Source organism: Lonchura striata, chromosome 20 (assembly GCF_046129695.1).
Source record: "Lonchura striata isolate bLonStr1 chromosome 20, bLonStr1.mat, whole genome shotgun sequence".
Taxonomy (NCBI): domain Eukaryota; kingdom Metazoa; phylum Chordata; class Aves; order Passeriformes; family Estrildidae; genus Lonchura; species Lonchura striata.
In genome coordinates, this window is record NC_134622.1 from 9,245,568 (window position 1) to 9,260,405 (window position 14,838).

Sequence of the window (14,838 nt, forward strand, 5' to 3'; positions counted from 1 at the left end):
GGGCGCGGGCGGGGCGGGCGCGCAGGCGCGCTGCGGCCGCGCAGCCGGTGATGGCGGCCGCGGCGGCGCTGCGGGGCGCGGGCCCATGAGGCGGCGCAGGCCCCGGGCACCCGGCGGAGCCAGCGAGGGGCGGCGGCGCCATGGCGGGAGTGTTCGACATCGACCTGGACCAGCCCGAGGAGGCGGGCTCGGACGAGGAGCTGGAGGAGGGGGTGAGAGCGGCAGCGGGGCCGGGGAGGCAGCGGGGCAGGCCTGAGGGAGGGAGGCGCGGGAGGCGCCGCGGGGCCGGGCGGGGGCCGCGCTGAGGCGGCGGCGAGGCCGGAGCTGTGGCCGGGCAGGGCCCGCGCCGCCCCGGGACATCCGCGCCGCCGCTGCTCCCCGCGGAACTCCGGCCTGGGAGCGCGGCACAAGCGCCGCAGCGGGGCTTTTTTTAAAAAAAATTATTTCTGTATTGTCACATGTCCGAACGTCAGTGCGGGAATGCCGATCTTTCTGGAGCCGTGTAAAGTCGCTGCTGTCGCGCCAAAATGAAAAAGCGAGGTTTGAAACGCTGCGTTAGGCGGGTCAGCGCTGTTTGCGTCTCCTGCTCGCCCAGCAGCGCAGCTGATAATGTGCAATTTGCAGCTCGTGATGCTCATCTAGATCCTGTCAGAGCCTTAGGGGGATTTTATTGCATCATCTCTGTTTATGTTTTTCTAGGTCTTGCGTTGCTTTTTGATATTGGTTTGTATATTAAGCGTTTGCTGTTGCTCAAAGCGCCACTGCATTTGTTTTCTGCTCTTTAAATACTAATGGCAGTCTTGGAGATCATGGAACGATTTGGGTTGGAATGGACCTTAAAGATCATCTCAGGCCGTGGGCGGGGACACCTTCCCCTGTCCCAGGTGGCTCCAAGCCCTGTCCTCGGACACTTCCCGGGATGGGGCAGCCACAGCTTCTCTGGGCACCCTGTGTCAGGGCCTGCCCACCCTCCCAGGGCAGAAATTCCCCCTGATATCTGATCTAAACCTCCATGCTCTTGTAAAAAGTCCCTTCCATGTGTGCTGTAGGTTCCCTCCAGGTACTTCCCTTGGGGAGATAAGCTGATTCTCTGTTACCCACGCTCCCTGGAACCTGCAGGCATTGTTTTGACAGCTGAAGGCTTGAAAGCTTCTCAGCTTGCAGGAGAAGCTCTGTCTGTCACCTCTACAATCAATAAAACACTTGGCTTTAGAAAATGTTTCTTGCATCAGCCTGTTAATGCTGCCAAGAACAGGTTCTGATGGAGGTGGCCAGAAAGTTGAGTTTGTTCTCTCCTGTGTTCCTGTAATTTAGTCTCAGGGAACAATGAAACCATTGTGGATGTTCAAACTTTGCCATGATTGCCATTTCTATGGACTTTGGCAACCTTGGTTGCTCTCAGGTGCCTTTTGGCAAACAGATAAAGGAGGGTGAGAATGGGCTTGAGAGGAAAACAACCGAAGAGCAGGAACTGTAAGAGCAAGGAAGGAGGGGAACATCAGGAATGTGTGAGGGGAACAATTCCAGTGGAAGTTATCTCCACAGGGTGTGTGTCCTGCTGGGATCAGAGAGAAGATGCAGCCAGAGCAGTGGAGATCCAGGAATGAGCAAGGGGAACACTCAGGACTGTGTTGTCAAATTTCTGGTGTTGGTTTCTGGTATCTCCTGAAAATTGTGAGTCCAGATAGCTCAGTTGTGGGTTTGTGGCACAGCCATCCTGGAAAAATCTGAAGCCTTGTTTAAGTTTCCTCATAAGCCATGTGGTTGTTTGCACTAATTATTATGGTGAAAAAAGCCTCAGCCTTAATTTAGGTGTTTGTAATAAATGAAACAATGTATGGACTGAAGAGCTGGTGGCTTCCCAATGCCTTTCTTGGTGTTGTGACATGAGAAGGAACCCTGAAAAAATACTAGAATGGTATTTTAAGTGACTTTTGGTTAAATTAATACTGAGATTGAAACCCAAAGTTCACAGGAGCAAGAGCGGCAGACGTAAACTTTGCCAGAACCATTGGGCAACAGGAGGAGTTGCTCTGGGAACTGAGGGGTGTTTATTGTCTGGGTTGAATTTTTTAAAATTCATTTGTTGGCATCTAAGAGTGGGGTCAAGGGCAGCTCTAGTGGCTTTTATTGTGAAACATGTCAATAAGCTGGATTTCTCTAATAAATGTCAACAGGAGGACATCAGCTGGCAGCTCTCTGAGCTGGAAACAAACCTGATCTTTTGGACTCCTTAATTGCTTGTGGTGCTAGTAGGTAGATCCAAGAGTTAAATTCCCCTTTAGATCACCCAAAATAAACCAGCCTCTGTAAACTTAAACATTGCAATGGTCTGGAAGCTGTTGAAAAAAGTTTTGAGTTTTCTTTGGTTAGTGTTTTCACTTGGATAATGTTTTAAAATGCACTCCTTGGCTTGGGCTGAGTTTTGCAGATCTCAGTGGGTTTTCTTTTTCTACTTTGCTGAATTTCACAAGTCACTCAATATATTTATATCAGTCTGTAGGTCCCAGGCTGTTCACCATGAACTCACAGTTGTTATTTTGTGTCCATATTTTTAAAAATAAGAATGTGACTGTACAGCAGCTCACTAGAAGCTTGCCCCTGCCATTCTATTTGCATTCATTCCAGCTGTCTGCTGCCTTTGCATTTCTTTTGCCATGCAGAGCCACAGTTAAGAGGGAAGGGATCAGGTTAAAAATTCTTTGAGGAAAATGCCTCTTCAGAATTCAACCCCATTTCTTAATGGTGACTGGTTGTGGTGCTGAAATGCAGGAACTTGTTCAGTACTGATTATTGGTCAGAAAATTTGCTTTAGAGTAAAGCTGAATTCTTTCATCATTATTGGGATTTGACTAGCCAACATAAAATAATAAAACTTTCTCAGTAGATTTTTAGTGCAGAGGAGTCCCAGTTCATCTGTTCACATAATCTTTATTATTGATCTCATTTGCATAGTACTGCAACAGGACTCAAAAATTTCAGTGTAAGAGGAATTTTAAAGAAACCTGCAGTACCCTAACATTTTTCAAGTTCACTTGGGGGTGTGAAATTGTACCTCTGAAATTTAAGTGATTGAATAACTATGCAGCCAAGTAAGACAGGGGTTCCCTGTGTCACTGCTTGAGACTCATGGCAGTACTGCAAATCTGGCACAGAATTTAGTAGATTTTTGGATCTTCTGCTGATAACTTTTTATTCCTGACCTATTTAATTATATAGATATTTCTTCTCAAACTTAAAAAGTCGTAAACCACATCAGTGCATTTATTTTTAATATTTTCCTTTTTCTAATTCATCTTTCTCCTACACTTCTCCTCCCCAGGGTCAGTTAAGTGAGAGCATGGACCATGGAGGAGTTGGCCAATATGACCTGTAAGTTGCTGCTAGAAAATATTCTGTATCATTCATGCCCACCACAAATAACTTCTAATTTTGTTACATTGTTAAGGTAAATAGAAAATTTTGTCATTCTGGTTCCATTTTGAGTCATTTTTAGATGTTTCACTATTTCCTCACATTAAAATTTGTCAATTGTATCTTGAAATAAAATAATAATAATAAAAAGAATTCTGGTGAAAGCTGCTTTTTGTCTTTTGATCCTTGTTTCTTCCAACAAATCTCTTGCCTTTGAATGACATTTGTAATATGGATATAATGATACAAAGAAATACCTGAGTCAGTTTGAGGTTTTCATCCTCTAAACTTAATTCTGGTGTAATGCAGAGATGTATTGTGCATTAAATTGAAGGGGTTTGGAGGAAATCTTGCTACTATAAATCCCCAAAACCTGCAGGCAACCTTCTCAGTGCAAGCTGCAGCTTTGCACGCCACCAACAATCATTGCTGGTGCTGGGAGCCCTCCAGCTCTCTGCCACTGTCAGTCAGACACTTTCCAGGGAGTCAGTGCTTTCATTTCCTCCCTTCTCACTACCAGGTAGACTCACAGCCTTGTTCTGCTTTTCTGCAGTGGGATGGAACATTGTGAAAAATTTGAGATTTCAGAGACCAGCGTGAACAGAGGCCCCGAGAAGATCCGCCCCGAGTGCTTCGAGCTACTGCGCGTGCTGGGCAAGGGCGGCTACGGCAAGGTCAGGAGCCTCCAGCACCGAGTCCCTCCCACCCCCAGGGCCCCTTGCTTTGCTCTCATCCCCCCTCTCTGAAAAGTCCACTCTGCCACAGCTGCAACGGGCCAGAAGCACCCCCAGCTGCCAGGCTTGGCACTGAGCTCCCTGGCAGAGCCTCACTGGAACGGCCCAAACTCATTCTGCATCCAGTCTCTGCTTCTTGCCTTGTAGTTTGTGGGTGATCTCCTCTCTCTCTCTCTGTTGCACAACTTTGCTTTTTAGCTTGTGGCAGTTAATGCAGCTGAAACATGTGATTGCTGTTGTGTTGGTGTTGTTTAGGTGTTTCAAGTACGAAAAGTAACCGGAGCAAACACCGGGAAAATATTTGCCATGAAAGTTCTTAAAAAGGTAACCTGAATTTCACTACTCTCTGAATCTTAAAAAATAAACCAAACATATATCCCTCCATTTTAGAATTATCTAATGATTTAATATGCATAAAATAACTTCAAGGATATATACAGTTTTTACTCAGATACAGTTGGTATTAGAATTAAACTCCAAATTTTTCTGTCTGTGTAGTTCTCAGCAGCTCATTTAAATAGGTCAGGAGGTCCTTTCCAAGCTAAATTATTGTGTGATTCTATGAAATAAACCTCTTATGTAGATACTGTGGTGAAATGTAATTTTTTAATGCTGTTGCTAACTCCTATGTAGCGTTGTAATTTAATAAATTCAGAATTGAATCAGTATAAAAGTCTGCCTTGTTTAGCATGTTCTGTGCTCACATATCCCTGCTTTTTGCAGGCAATGATTGTAAGGAATGCCAAGGATACAGCTCACACGAAAGCAGAGAGGAATATACTGGAGGAAGTGAAACATCCCTTCATTGTAGACTTAATTTATGCCTTTCAGACTGGTGGAAAACTCTACCTCATCCTTGAGTATCTCAGTGGTCAGTATATAACATTGTTTTACATCTTTCCTGGGGTCTTGCACAATCAAGAATTTGGGGTTCTTAGCCTACAAGTGAAAGGCCAATTAATGATGGCTAGGTGTCTTAAACTGAAACAAGTTTGTATTAAAAATACATAGAAGAACATGAATAAACTTTCTAATTCCATACAATAAAGAGGAATGAAATATAAAATAGTTGGTTTTCATGACAGTACAGGAGAGAAAGGGTTTTAAGGCTTTTCCTTCCTCTAGATTTGTCATTTTTGTGTGTTCTGTGCAATCCGACAGAGTTACCTGAGGGTTTAGTCCTTGCAGGTTCTTTGTGACTGAAGAAAGTGTTACCTTTATTTAATGGTGAGGGAAACAGACACAGATTAGGAGCAATTTTTTTTCAAGCTGTAACCACAAAAAACAGGGACAGAAGTGCTCTTGGTTTTTAAATGCTGATTTCTTCAGGTTGCTGGAATCCTGAGAGTAACAGAACAGTGGCTCAGTTGTTTTTTTGTGAAACAGCCTATTGTACCACAGGCAAAAATACCTGTTGCTTATAGTTTTCCTAGAAAATAGACTTTTGACTGACTTAAAATGATACTTTTAATTGAGTACAATCTATTTTTTCTCGTGACAGGAGGAGAATTATTTATGCAGTTAGAGAGAGAAGGGATATTTATGGAAGACACAGCCTGGTAAGTAAAGCTGTTTTTGTAAATTAATAGTTTGGGTTTTATTCCAAGTGCTTAAACTATATTTAACTACTCATTCATTTCAGAGTGTAGTAAAAGAGCAGTTCAGTGGGTTTGGGGAGGGTGTATATGTGCTGCCCTCACCAGTTTGTGCTGGTGGAACTCCAGTCTTACAACAGAGGAGGGTCCACTGCTGGCTGCTCAGTGAGGCTCTGTCCATAGGGCAGTGGTCAAGGTTTGGGGGTTGAAAACTGGGAGAGACTTGCTCAAGATGCTCTGCATGATTAAATATGTCTGATTTTTGTTCCCTTTCAGCTTTTACTTGGCAGAAATCTCCATGGCACTGGGGCACCTGCATCAAAAAGGAATCATCTACCGGGATCTGAAGCCAGAAAATATCATGCTTAATCATCAAGGTAGAACTCTAGCCATGAGTCAGGCTGCCAGTCCTTTGAAAACAATTCTCCCAAAGGTCACAGCACCTCAGTTTTAGGTGAATCTCCTTAGAAAGCGCAAGGGTTGTACCACTCCTGGGATAGTGAAGTGCTGCCAGAGCTAATTGCCCTCAAACTCAGCTTCTTTGGTTTAATAGGCCACAGAAAGCTCAGTTACATGGACCCAGACATGTTTTGAGTGGTTGATTTGCCATTTCTGCACCTCTGGATTTTTCTTCTTCTGTTGGATCATTGTGAAGTAGAACCTGTGACATTTTAGTCAATGGGGATGACTGATGGTAGGAAAGGCAGTTTGGGTAGGATGCCACATTATCTGTGGCTGAAATGACTTAGCCAGCAGCTGACACTTCCCACTGACAGCACTTTCAGTTCCCGACTGCATTGTCCCAGTGACTGTGGCACTGATTAGTCTGGCAGTCTGTGCCACCCAGAATTTTCATGTTTTCCTAAACAACGTGTTTACTTAGTCTGAGTTTTTGTACTGAATTATTCAGGGCACTTTACAGTTTGTTGAAGATCATTCTGTGAATTTCGAAGCAGACAGTAAAATTCAGTAACCTACTTTTTAGCTAAATGATACTCTACAGTCTACGTTTAAATACATTTGCCTGTATTTGAATTAGCTTTGGTAGTTTGTCAAGTGGCAGCACTTGGTTTTCTCTGTAAGTGTGATTACCTTTTCCTATTTTATAGCTGCATTGCTCTGTCAGAAGTAATTCAGAATAATTACATATCCATATTAAAAATTCCTAATTCTTCTCAATGTTACTTCTACAAATAGCAGAATTCTGACAAGTCTTAAATGTGATCTATTTAATTTCAGGTCATGTAAAACTGACTGACTTCGGGTTATGTAAAGAATCCATTCACGATGGAACAGTCACACACACATTCTGTGGAACAATTGAATACATGTGAGCTGCATGATGAAATACAAAATATTGCTCTGCTCTGGGGGTAATGGCTGTGGTTTGCCTTTTTTAACTGGTGGTTCATATGTTCAGTCATTAAGGAGAACTTTACTTGATAAACGGGGTTTTGTTGGAAAATAGCAGTCACAATTAGTATTAAGCTCATTAAAACATTTTCATTTTTCTGCTTACAGGGCCCCTGAAATCTTGATGAGGAGTGGGCATAACCGTGCTGTGGACTGGTGGAGTCTGGGGGCATTAATGTATGACATGCTGACTGGAGCAGTAGGTGCACAGTTATAATTGCATGTATTTCCCTTTGTAGCTTTCCTGCTTCCCTGTACCCTCACTCAGCTGCATGAATAAATACATATATTGTATATATACCCACTGCAAGTGAAAAAGAACCAAAATCCAGCTCTCAGGTTTGACTACAGACATGAGCTGCTTTTATCCAAACAGTGCCTATTTGCAGTAGTTTTACCTGCTTTATAAATGACTGAAGTAAGTTCTGTGTACACAAATTAAAGATCTGAACAAGTCCTGTTTTTCCTCCTTTTTCAATGGTACTTTTCCAGCCTCCTTTCACTGGGGAGAACAGAAAGAAAACAATTGACAAGATTCTCAAGTGTAAACTCAACTTGCCTCCCTACCTCACACAAGAAGCCAGAGATCTGCTTAAAAAGGTAGAATCTTAATGACTGTCAGTACTCCACTTCTATGTAGAAAATAGAAATGTAAAGGATACCACTGTGGCTGTTCAGTTCAAGCTTGGTTTATTGCTGCTTGAGTCACCTTTTTGCTGAGTGGTACAGAAAATGATTTCCCTTGAAAATACAACTGTTTTCAAGTGAATGGAGATTTTTCTGATTGTTCTGTATTCATTCTGCACAGTACTCATTGAAGTGATGATTCATGGCAGAACTAGTCTGGTTATAACAGCATAACTAATTCTGCTTTTTTGGGTGTTATTTCTCATCAAGCTGCTAAAAAGAAATGCTGCCTCACGTCTAGGAGCTGGTCCTGGAGATGCTGGAGAAGTTCAGGTAACTTGAACTTAAACTTGAGACTTCTTAAATGACCTCACTGAAAATAAAACAGCTTTGAAGGTACCTCAAGGAAGGAGAGTGCCTGTCTTGAAGGGTAATGAGCAGAAAGGCAGCCACATGTGACAACTCCTCAAAACCTCAAGTCTTTAAAGCTCAACAAAAGCAGCTGTCTGGCTATTTGATTATTTGAGATTTGGAAAATAACTTCTATTCTTTAGCTCAGTCTTGCAGTAGATCTTTTCTAGTAGTTGCACAATGCTAATTGTGCAGCCCTGGAAGGGTGAGGATACTCTTGGCAGTCTGATGAAAACCTTGCCAACCCTGTATTAGTGCAGCTCCCTGAAGGGAGAAGTGTGGCATTCCAGCTTAACTTTCTTTTTGTGCCGATATTGACAAGTTTTAGAGAGTCCTCCATATTTCACAGTTCAGATAATTTGTCATTATTGCAGTGTTTTGTCATGGTTTAACTTCTGAAGTTGGAAAATGCAGAGGTATTTTGCATGTAAACTGGCTTTTTCTGACACTCCCAAGGAAACGGGGACGTGTTGTCTGACTTGGAGGCGTGATCTCAATTCTCAGCTCTTCCAGCTACTGTGAGGTAGTGCTGCAGAATATTCTACACTAAACCAAATGTGATTTTGGAAAGGAACACCCAGAGAGAGGGCCTGGATAGAAGATGTTAATGGTGAAGCTCTGGGCTCTGTGCCCTGGGGGCAGTGCTGACTGTGCTGTTGTCCCTCCTGCAGGCTCACGCGTTCTTCAGACACATCAACTGGGACGAGCTGCTGGCACGCAAGGTGGAACCTCCTTTTAAACCCTTATTGGTATGTACTGGGAATACTGGGAGAGAGATATGCCCTGTGTGCCTTCAGCAAAGATCTTAATAAAACTTAGAAACGTTCACTTTACAAACTGGAGTGCCATTGATTCCTGGTACTTGAGCTATATCAACTCAGGGGACAGATTCACCCTCAATTAAAGCTGTCAGATCTGACCTAGCACCTGATTCAGTCTGAATTCCTCCTGCTTCTGACCCGTAGGTTAAACAGACCTGCAAGTGCAGTTCCCTCTGAGATCAGCTGCTAAACCCTCTACAGTAAGTCAGTACTTAGTTTCAACTAGATAGAGTTGTTAAGCAAAAGTAAATGAAATCACCTAATTAAGCATTTTCTGCGTTTGCTTATTAATCTTTACAATGCATCTTGTGCATTATAAGCAGTAGTTAGAGTTTACCTCAAACTAGTGATGTGATGAACAAGTTTTTATTATCCCATCTTGTATTTGGAGGGTGTCTGTTTTTCCCTCTGGGTACAATCAGCTCCAGCAGCTGTGGGTATTGCCACGTCTGTAATTCCCAGCTACTAAAATTCTCACTTAAAACTGGCTTAAGCATCACTAATGTCAAGCATTCTACAGCATGAGGGACTCCAGACCTTTTTCCCCTCAGAAAGACTCAAGACTGATACTTGCAAAAGTTTATCTGAAGGTGGTTTGGGTTTTTTCTGTTAGTAGCAATTTTATGGAAGTTTCTTGTATAAACCAGATGGTTTTTCAACATGTGCTTCTATGGTCACATGAAGGCCTGCACAAATGAGCACCTGCTGCCTTTCCAAGGGAATAAAGAAAGGGTTTTGGAATTACTGCTCTTCTTTAACCAAATAAAACAATATTCCTCATAATCATTATTCCAGAGTTGTCCTCTATCCCTCAGACTATAAACACTTCTGTATCTGCAAAAACAGGACAAAACTAACTGGAGAGGCCTCCAAAAACTAAATAGTTACAACTGTTCTGTACTGGTTGTGACAAGGGCTAAACTTGCAAGAAACTGGCATTGTATTTCTAAAAGTTTTTGTTTATAATTTTAGATTTTTAAAAAAGGCATCTTTTTAATTTGTGTTCCTTTTTGATCCATAATTTTTGCCCCTCCCCCTTGCCTTTATTTCTCAGTGTCAGTGCCCATAGTGACCTCCCAGTGGCAGCGACAGGATTCCGACACCACTCCAGGGTTTTCCTCCAGCAGAGCTCTGCCAAAAACCCATGGAATGAACTCCATCCAGAGGCTGCACTGCTCACCGCTGAGCCATTTGGTTGATATCTGTAATATAAACCCTTAATCATTTTGTTTTTGCAAAGCAATCTGAAGAGGATGTGAGCCAGTTTGATTCAAAGTTTACACGTCAGACACCTGTTGATAGCCCAGATGACTCAACTCTCAGTGAAAGTGCCAACCAGGTTTTTCTGGTGAGTGAACCAGGACAAGTGAGGAGTGACTGTGGAGAGGGAAAGGGGAAATTTGCTGCTGGAAAGGGGGCATTTCAGCTAAATGCATTCTGTTGACTCCTAACACCTTGAAGCAAACTCCCTTAACTAAATCCACATCCTGTAACAGGTTTGAAATGTTTAAAGGCTTTGAAATTCTTTGGTTATTGCTGACGTTGTCTTTATACAGCAGCCAACAAACAGTGCTGCCCTTGTGGAATGTCAGCATTCTGATTCAGAGTTGCACTGTGAGCCCTGCACATGGCATTGCTTTCACAGTCATGCAGAGACAACAATGGCCAGTCCAGAGAGCAAAATTAATTAAATTGAGTATGCCTGTGGAAGTCGTGATCTGAGGAGAAACAGCTGGGGTGTAGCAACTCCCTTAAGTCCCACTGTTTGCTTCAAGGAGTAAAGGTTCATCTGTCTACACTGACTCTCGTTTTTATAATTTTCCTGTAACAATCAGATTTTCATAACTGCACAAGTGATCCTGAATGCATCCTTGCCTGTGAGTTGCAGTGCCTTTTTCCTGTTTTGCAGGGTTTTACGTATGTGGCTCCATCTGTACTCGAAAGCGTAAAAGAGAAATTTTCTTTTGAACCAAAAATTCGATCACCTCGCAGATTCATAGGTAGCCCTAGGACACCAGTCAGGTACTTTATCTTCTTTTTCTTTTTTTTGTAATACACTTTTTGACAAGTAGTTGAAGCACTAGAAATATAAAATGCAGCCTTGCTTCTGAGTAAGCCCAGCACTTCCATTAGAAGTGATTCTGTTATTGAAACCACATTATTAAACACAAATCTGTGGTGTTGGGCAGCACATGAAGTTCTAATTTGTTGCTTTTCAGTGCTGATGCAACCTCAGTGGTGACTGATACAGCTAAAACTGTTTCAGAACATCCTAAGCACTAAAGAATCGTGTTAGTACAGAAAAACCCTTCTGCTATCACCTCAAAATGAGAGAATTTTACAAGAGGCTCTGGTAGAATCCAGACATGGAAATTTCTCAGACTCCTGAAAGTGGAAGGAAGAATTAGAATTGCTTCTCCATATGCATTTGAGTGCAGTTTCCTGCAGAGTAAGGGTATGTGTCCATCTGATTTTCTGTATTTCTTGTTTTAAAGCCCTGTCAAGTTTTCCCCTGGGGAATTCTGGGGAAGAGGTGCTTCTGCCGGCGCATCCAACACCCAGACACCTGTGGAATACCCGATGGAGACCAGCGGAATAGAACAAATGGATGTGACAGTCTGTGGAGAGGCTTCAGCACCACTTCCAATCCGGCAACCAAACTCTGGGCCCTACAAAAAACAGGCTTTTCCCATGATTTCCAAACGACCGGAGCACTTGCGCATGAATCTATGACAACACCATTTCCGTCAGCCTCGCCAGGTGGAAAAGCAAGAACGGACAGGAGCCCCCTTGAAGCTGAAATTTGAGGGCTTGTTCAGTTTACTTTTAAAAAGTGACAGTATCAAAGAATCGGTCATTGCACAGAGAGACTTGGAAAGCAAAGAAAAACGGATTTTTTTTTCCTGTCAATCAATGGTGCATAAAAAAGAAAAAAAAACTTTAGCAAATGGTATTGCAGAACTCTAGGCACATCATCTTACTGATTCCAGTGACATCTTCTCACCTTATCAAGGATCTTTCAGCTTGAGAGCTCGAAACTGACAGTATTAAGGGGCAGGATGTTGCTTCAGAATCACTGGTGTAGTCGTGAATGTGTCGAGGAGGGTTGGCCCTTTCACTAGGCAGAGTTTGGAATGCCTGCAGGCTTGCAGCTGAGGGGTAATTAGCATGCAAGCTTTGTTAAGCGGTTTCCTACAATGGGGTGGAATCAAAGAGGAAAGCTAAATTTAATTGGTGTTTCACATTCAAAACATAATGAATTTTTTTTATATATATATATATATATAAAATATATATTTTTCAAATAGATTTTTGGATTCAGCTCATTATGGAAAGTATCCCAAAATGAAAAAGGCAAACTTAATTGGTTGCTGTGAAGAAAGTTCAAGGCTCTAGTTCTGATTCTCCTCCTCATGAACCAACCAATCAATAAATGAATCACTCACTGACCACTGGCAGTGTGGGGTGGGAGAGAACTGTTTCCCTGCTTCCCCAGCTGAAATCCCTGTTTCTCCTGCAAAGACAAATGGATCTAATCAAACAGCACTGCTGCTATGTTCTAGGCTTAACTGGAAGCCATGGGCTCACACACGTCCTGCTTATTTCATGCCTGTCCTCAGCAGACATTTCACTGGGAAGCATCACTTTTGTACACGCTGGACACAGCTTGGCAGCTCAGATTCTTACCCACAGAGAGACAACAGTGAGCAGAACACAAGGTCAGTAGAAATCTCCAGGAAGTACCACAGGAAACACAGACAAATCCTCCAGAGTATAAGGAAATAAATATTTTTGTAACCAGTGGGTAAGAATTTGAGGATTTTTAAAATTATTATCATTATTATTAATGAAATTTTGCTTATGGTAGTTTACTGCCATTATACATTTCTAAATTTATCAACATTTTTTTTCTATGCTGGGGCAATAAATTTGCTGATTGTATGAGAAAAGTGTTCAATGGCCTTTCAGTGAATGTCTTCCACAGTGGGTCAGAACTTTAGCAAAACTTTAATTTAGCAAACATGTTCTTAAGGACACTATGTTTTTAAAAATTGTCACGATCTGTACAACTGACTTACAGGTACAAAGAATAAAATAAAGGTAAAACTTTACCTTACTTTAAATACTTCCTGCCTTAAAGAGAAAGCATTTCCATGAACATAGCTGGTGAAAGGGTTAATATCTGCAGAGCTTTACCCTAGAGTTAGAGTGTGGATGGTGTGTGCGTGTGTGTGGAGATGATCATGCAGCTGCATACAAGTCCTGTCACTTTTTGCCTGCCACACGTTGCATTATCTTTTAGTCAAACTGTGCAAAGTCTACTTCTGGTGTTTCACAACAGTAGGGATTTTTTTATTCTAGATTCTGCTTACTCTGTGGATACTGAATCTTTTTGAGCCATAGGATCCAAGCCATAAAACTCTCTGTAAGCATTGAATCCAATCACAGTGCTCTTTGCTGAAAATTGGCAAGGCAGAAGGATTCAGCGATACCTTGATGCTAACAAAGAACCAACACAAAAAATGGTTATGACTGAGCAAAAATTAGGTGTTTTTTTTTTTTACTTCCTGATAAGCCTTTTGTTGAAAAATATAATTTTTTTTTAGTTTTAGCAGGAAAATCAAGTTACCTTACAGTGACATACTGGAAGATTGCCATTGTTCAGTTGGTGACGTGGCCACGGGTGATTTGGTGGAACCAAAATCCAGGAGTGTTTGCACTGGGCCTGTCTGCAAACACACAGCACCTGGACTTTCCTGACATTCACTGAGGATAAAGGAACTTGGTTTATAAGAAAAGAACTTTTTAGAGGCTGATCTCTCTTGGTCCTAGTTACAGCTAGCAGTTGCTTTTTGCTTGGCTGGATAGAATTGTCCAGTGGAATTGGTTTAATGGCTGGCAAGAATGGCAAGAGTTGTTTGTCTGAGTTCACTGATCAATCACAAACCCAACCCATTGGTTTTCCGAGGAAATTCCATGTCCTGTCAATGCTTCAGCCCGGAGATTGTAAGTTGAATTCCCTACCATAACTGTGAAACTTTGGGAGTGTGACTCAGACAGCAAGCACACACTATGCAATATGGTTTATCCTGTATTTATTTGTAAAAATATCAGACATAGATCCTCTATATATATATATATAATAGTGTCAAAATTACTAGTTGTAAACTAAGGGGAGTGGAGTTCTAGCTCCTGTCTGGCTATTTCAGATAAGTGCAGAATGCATTGAATATTGGAGAGCTTAACAAGTGCTTTCTTTTGTTCATTTAAAAATGTCTTAAATTTTTCATTAGAGTATAGAATCTTATTTTTTTTATTTTGTACAAGCTGCGCTTTTTTAATTATAATCACTGAAAAATTCACTATAATTTGATTTTATAGGATTTTTGTAGCATTACAAAAATATAGTAAAACTGAGGTTAATACCTGTTGTGGCTAACCATATAAAAGTATTAAATCTTAAACTTGAACAAAAGTCATATTTTTTTTTACTAGATGTTAAATAGGGAAATATTTTGTTCTGCAGGTCATTACCAGAAAAGGTTTCTAGGTCAGCTGTGTTACCAGCAGTTTTTCTTTTCCCCATTTGATGCAGAAACTGTTCTGGTAGAAGATATTCAGAATTCCATAATTTTTCTCTGTGGGAGTGATGCATACATTTGACGCCATTCGTGTACTAAATTGTAATTTTGGGAATGCTGGAATAATTCCTACCAAGACTGTCTTAATTGTGCCATCTGACATTTGAATGTCATCCTGGTATTAGCTCATAATAAAAGATAAAAATCAACTACTCAATTGTTGTTTTGAATATCCCTTTTT

General features: G+C 41.7%; 1 protein-coding gene across 2 annotated transcripts; it reads left to right on the forward strand.

Annotated features, from left to right (window-relative positions):
- The first annotated feature begins 47 nt into the window (after nt 1–47).
- RPS6KB1 (ribosomal protein S6 kinase B1) lies at nt 48–14,814 on the forward strand. Of its 2 annotated transcripts, XR_002464898.2 has the most exons (16): nt 48–212; nt 3,323–3,372; nt 3,968–4,088; nt 4,404–4,472; nt 4,872–5,019; nt 5,650–5,707; nt 6,020–6,120; nt 6,983–7,073; nt 7,265–7,355; nt 7,649–7,756; nt 8,054–8,116; nt 8,866–8,943; nt 10,256–10,363; nt 10,925–11,037; nt 11,511–12,734; nt 13,623–14,814. XR_002464898.2 is itself a non-coding variant. In XM_021524876.2 (15 exons), the coding sequence occupies exons 1-15, from the start codon at nt 141–143 to the stop codon at nt 11,746–11,748; spliced, it is 1,509 nt and encodes a 502-aa protein (XP_021380551.1). In that variant the 5' UTR covers nt 48–140; the 3' UTR covers nt 11,749–14,814. The 2 variants fall into 2 exon arrangements, 1 of the variants encoding a protein (XP_021380551.1); XM_021524876.2 differs by having other exon boundaries at nt 11,511–14,814.
- The last annotated feature ends 24 nt before the right edge of the window (nt 14,815–14,838 follow it).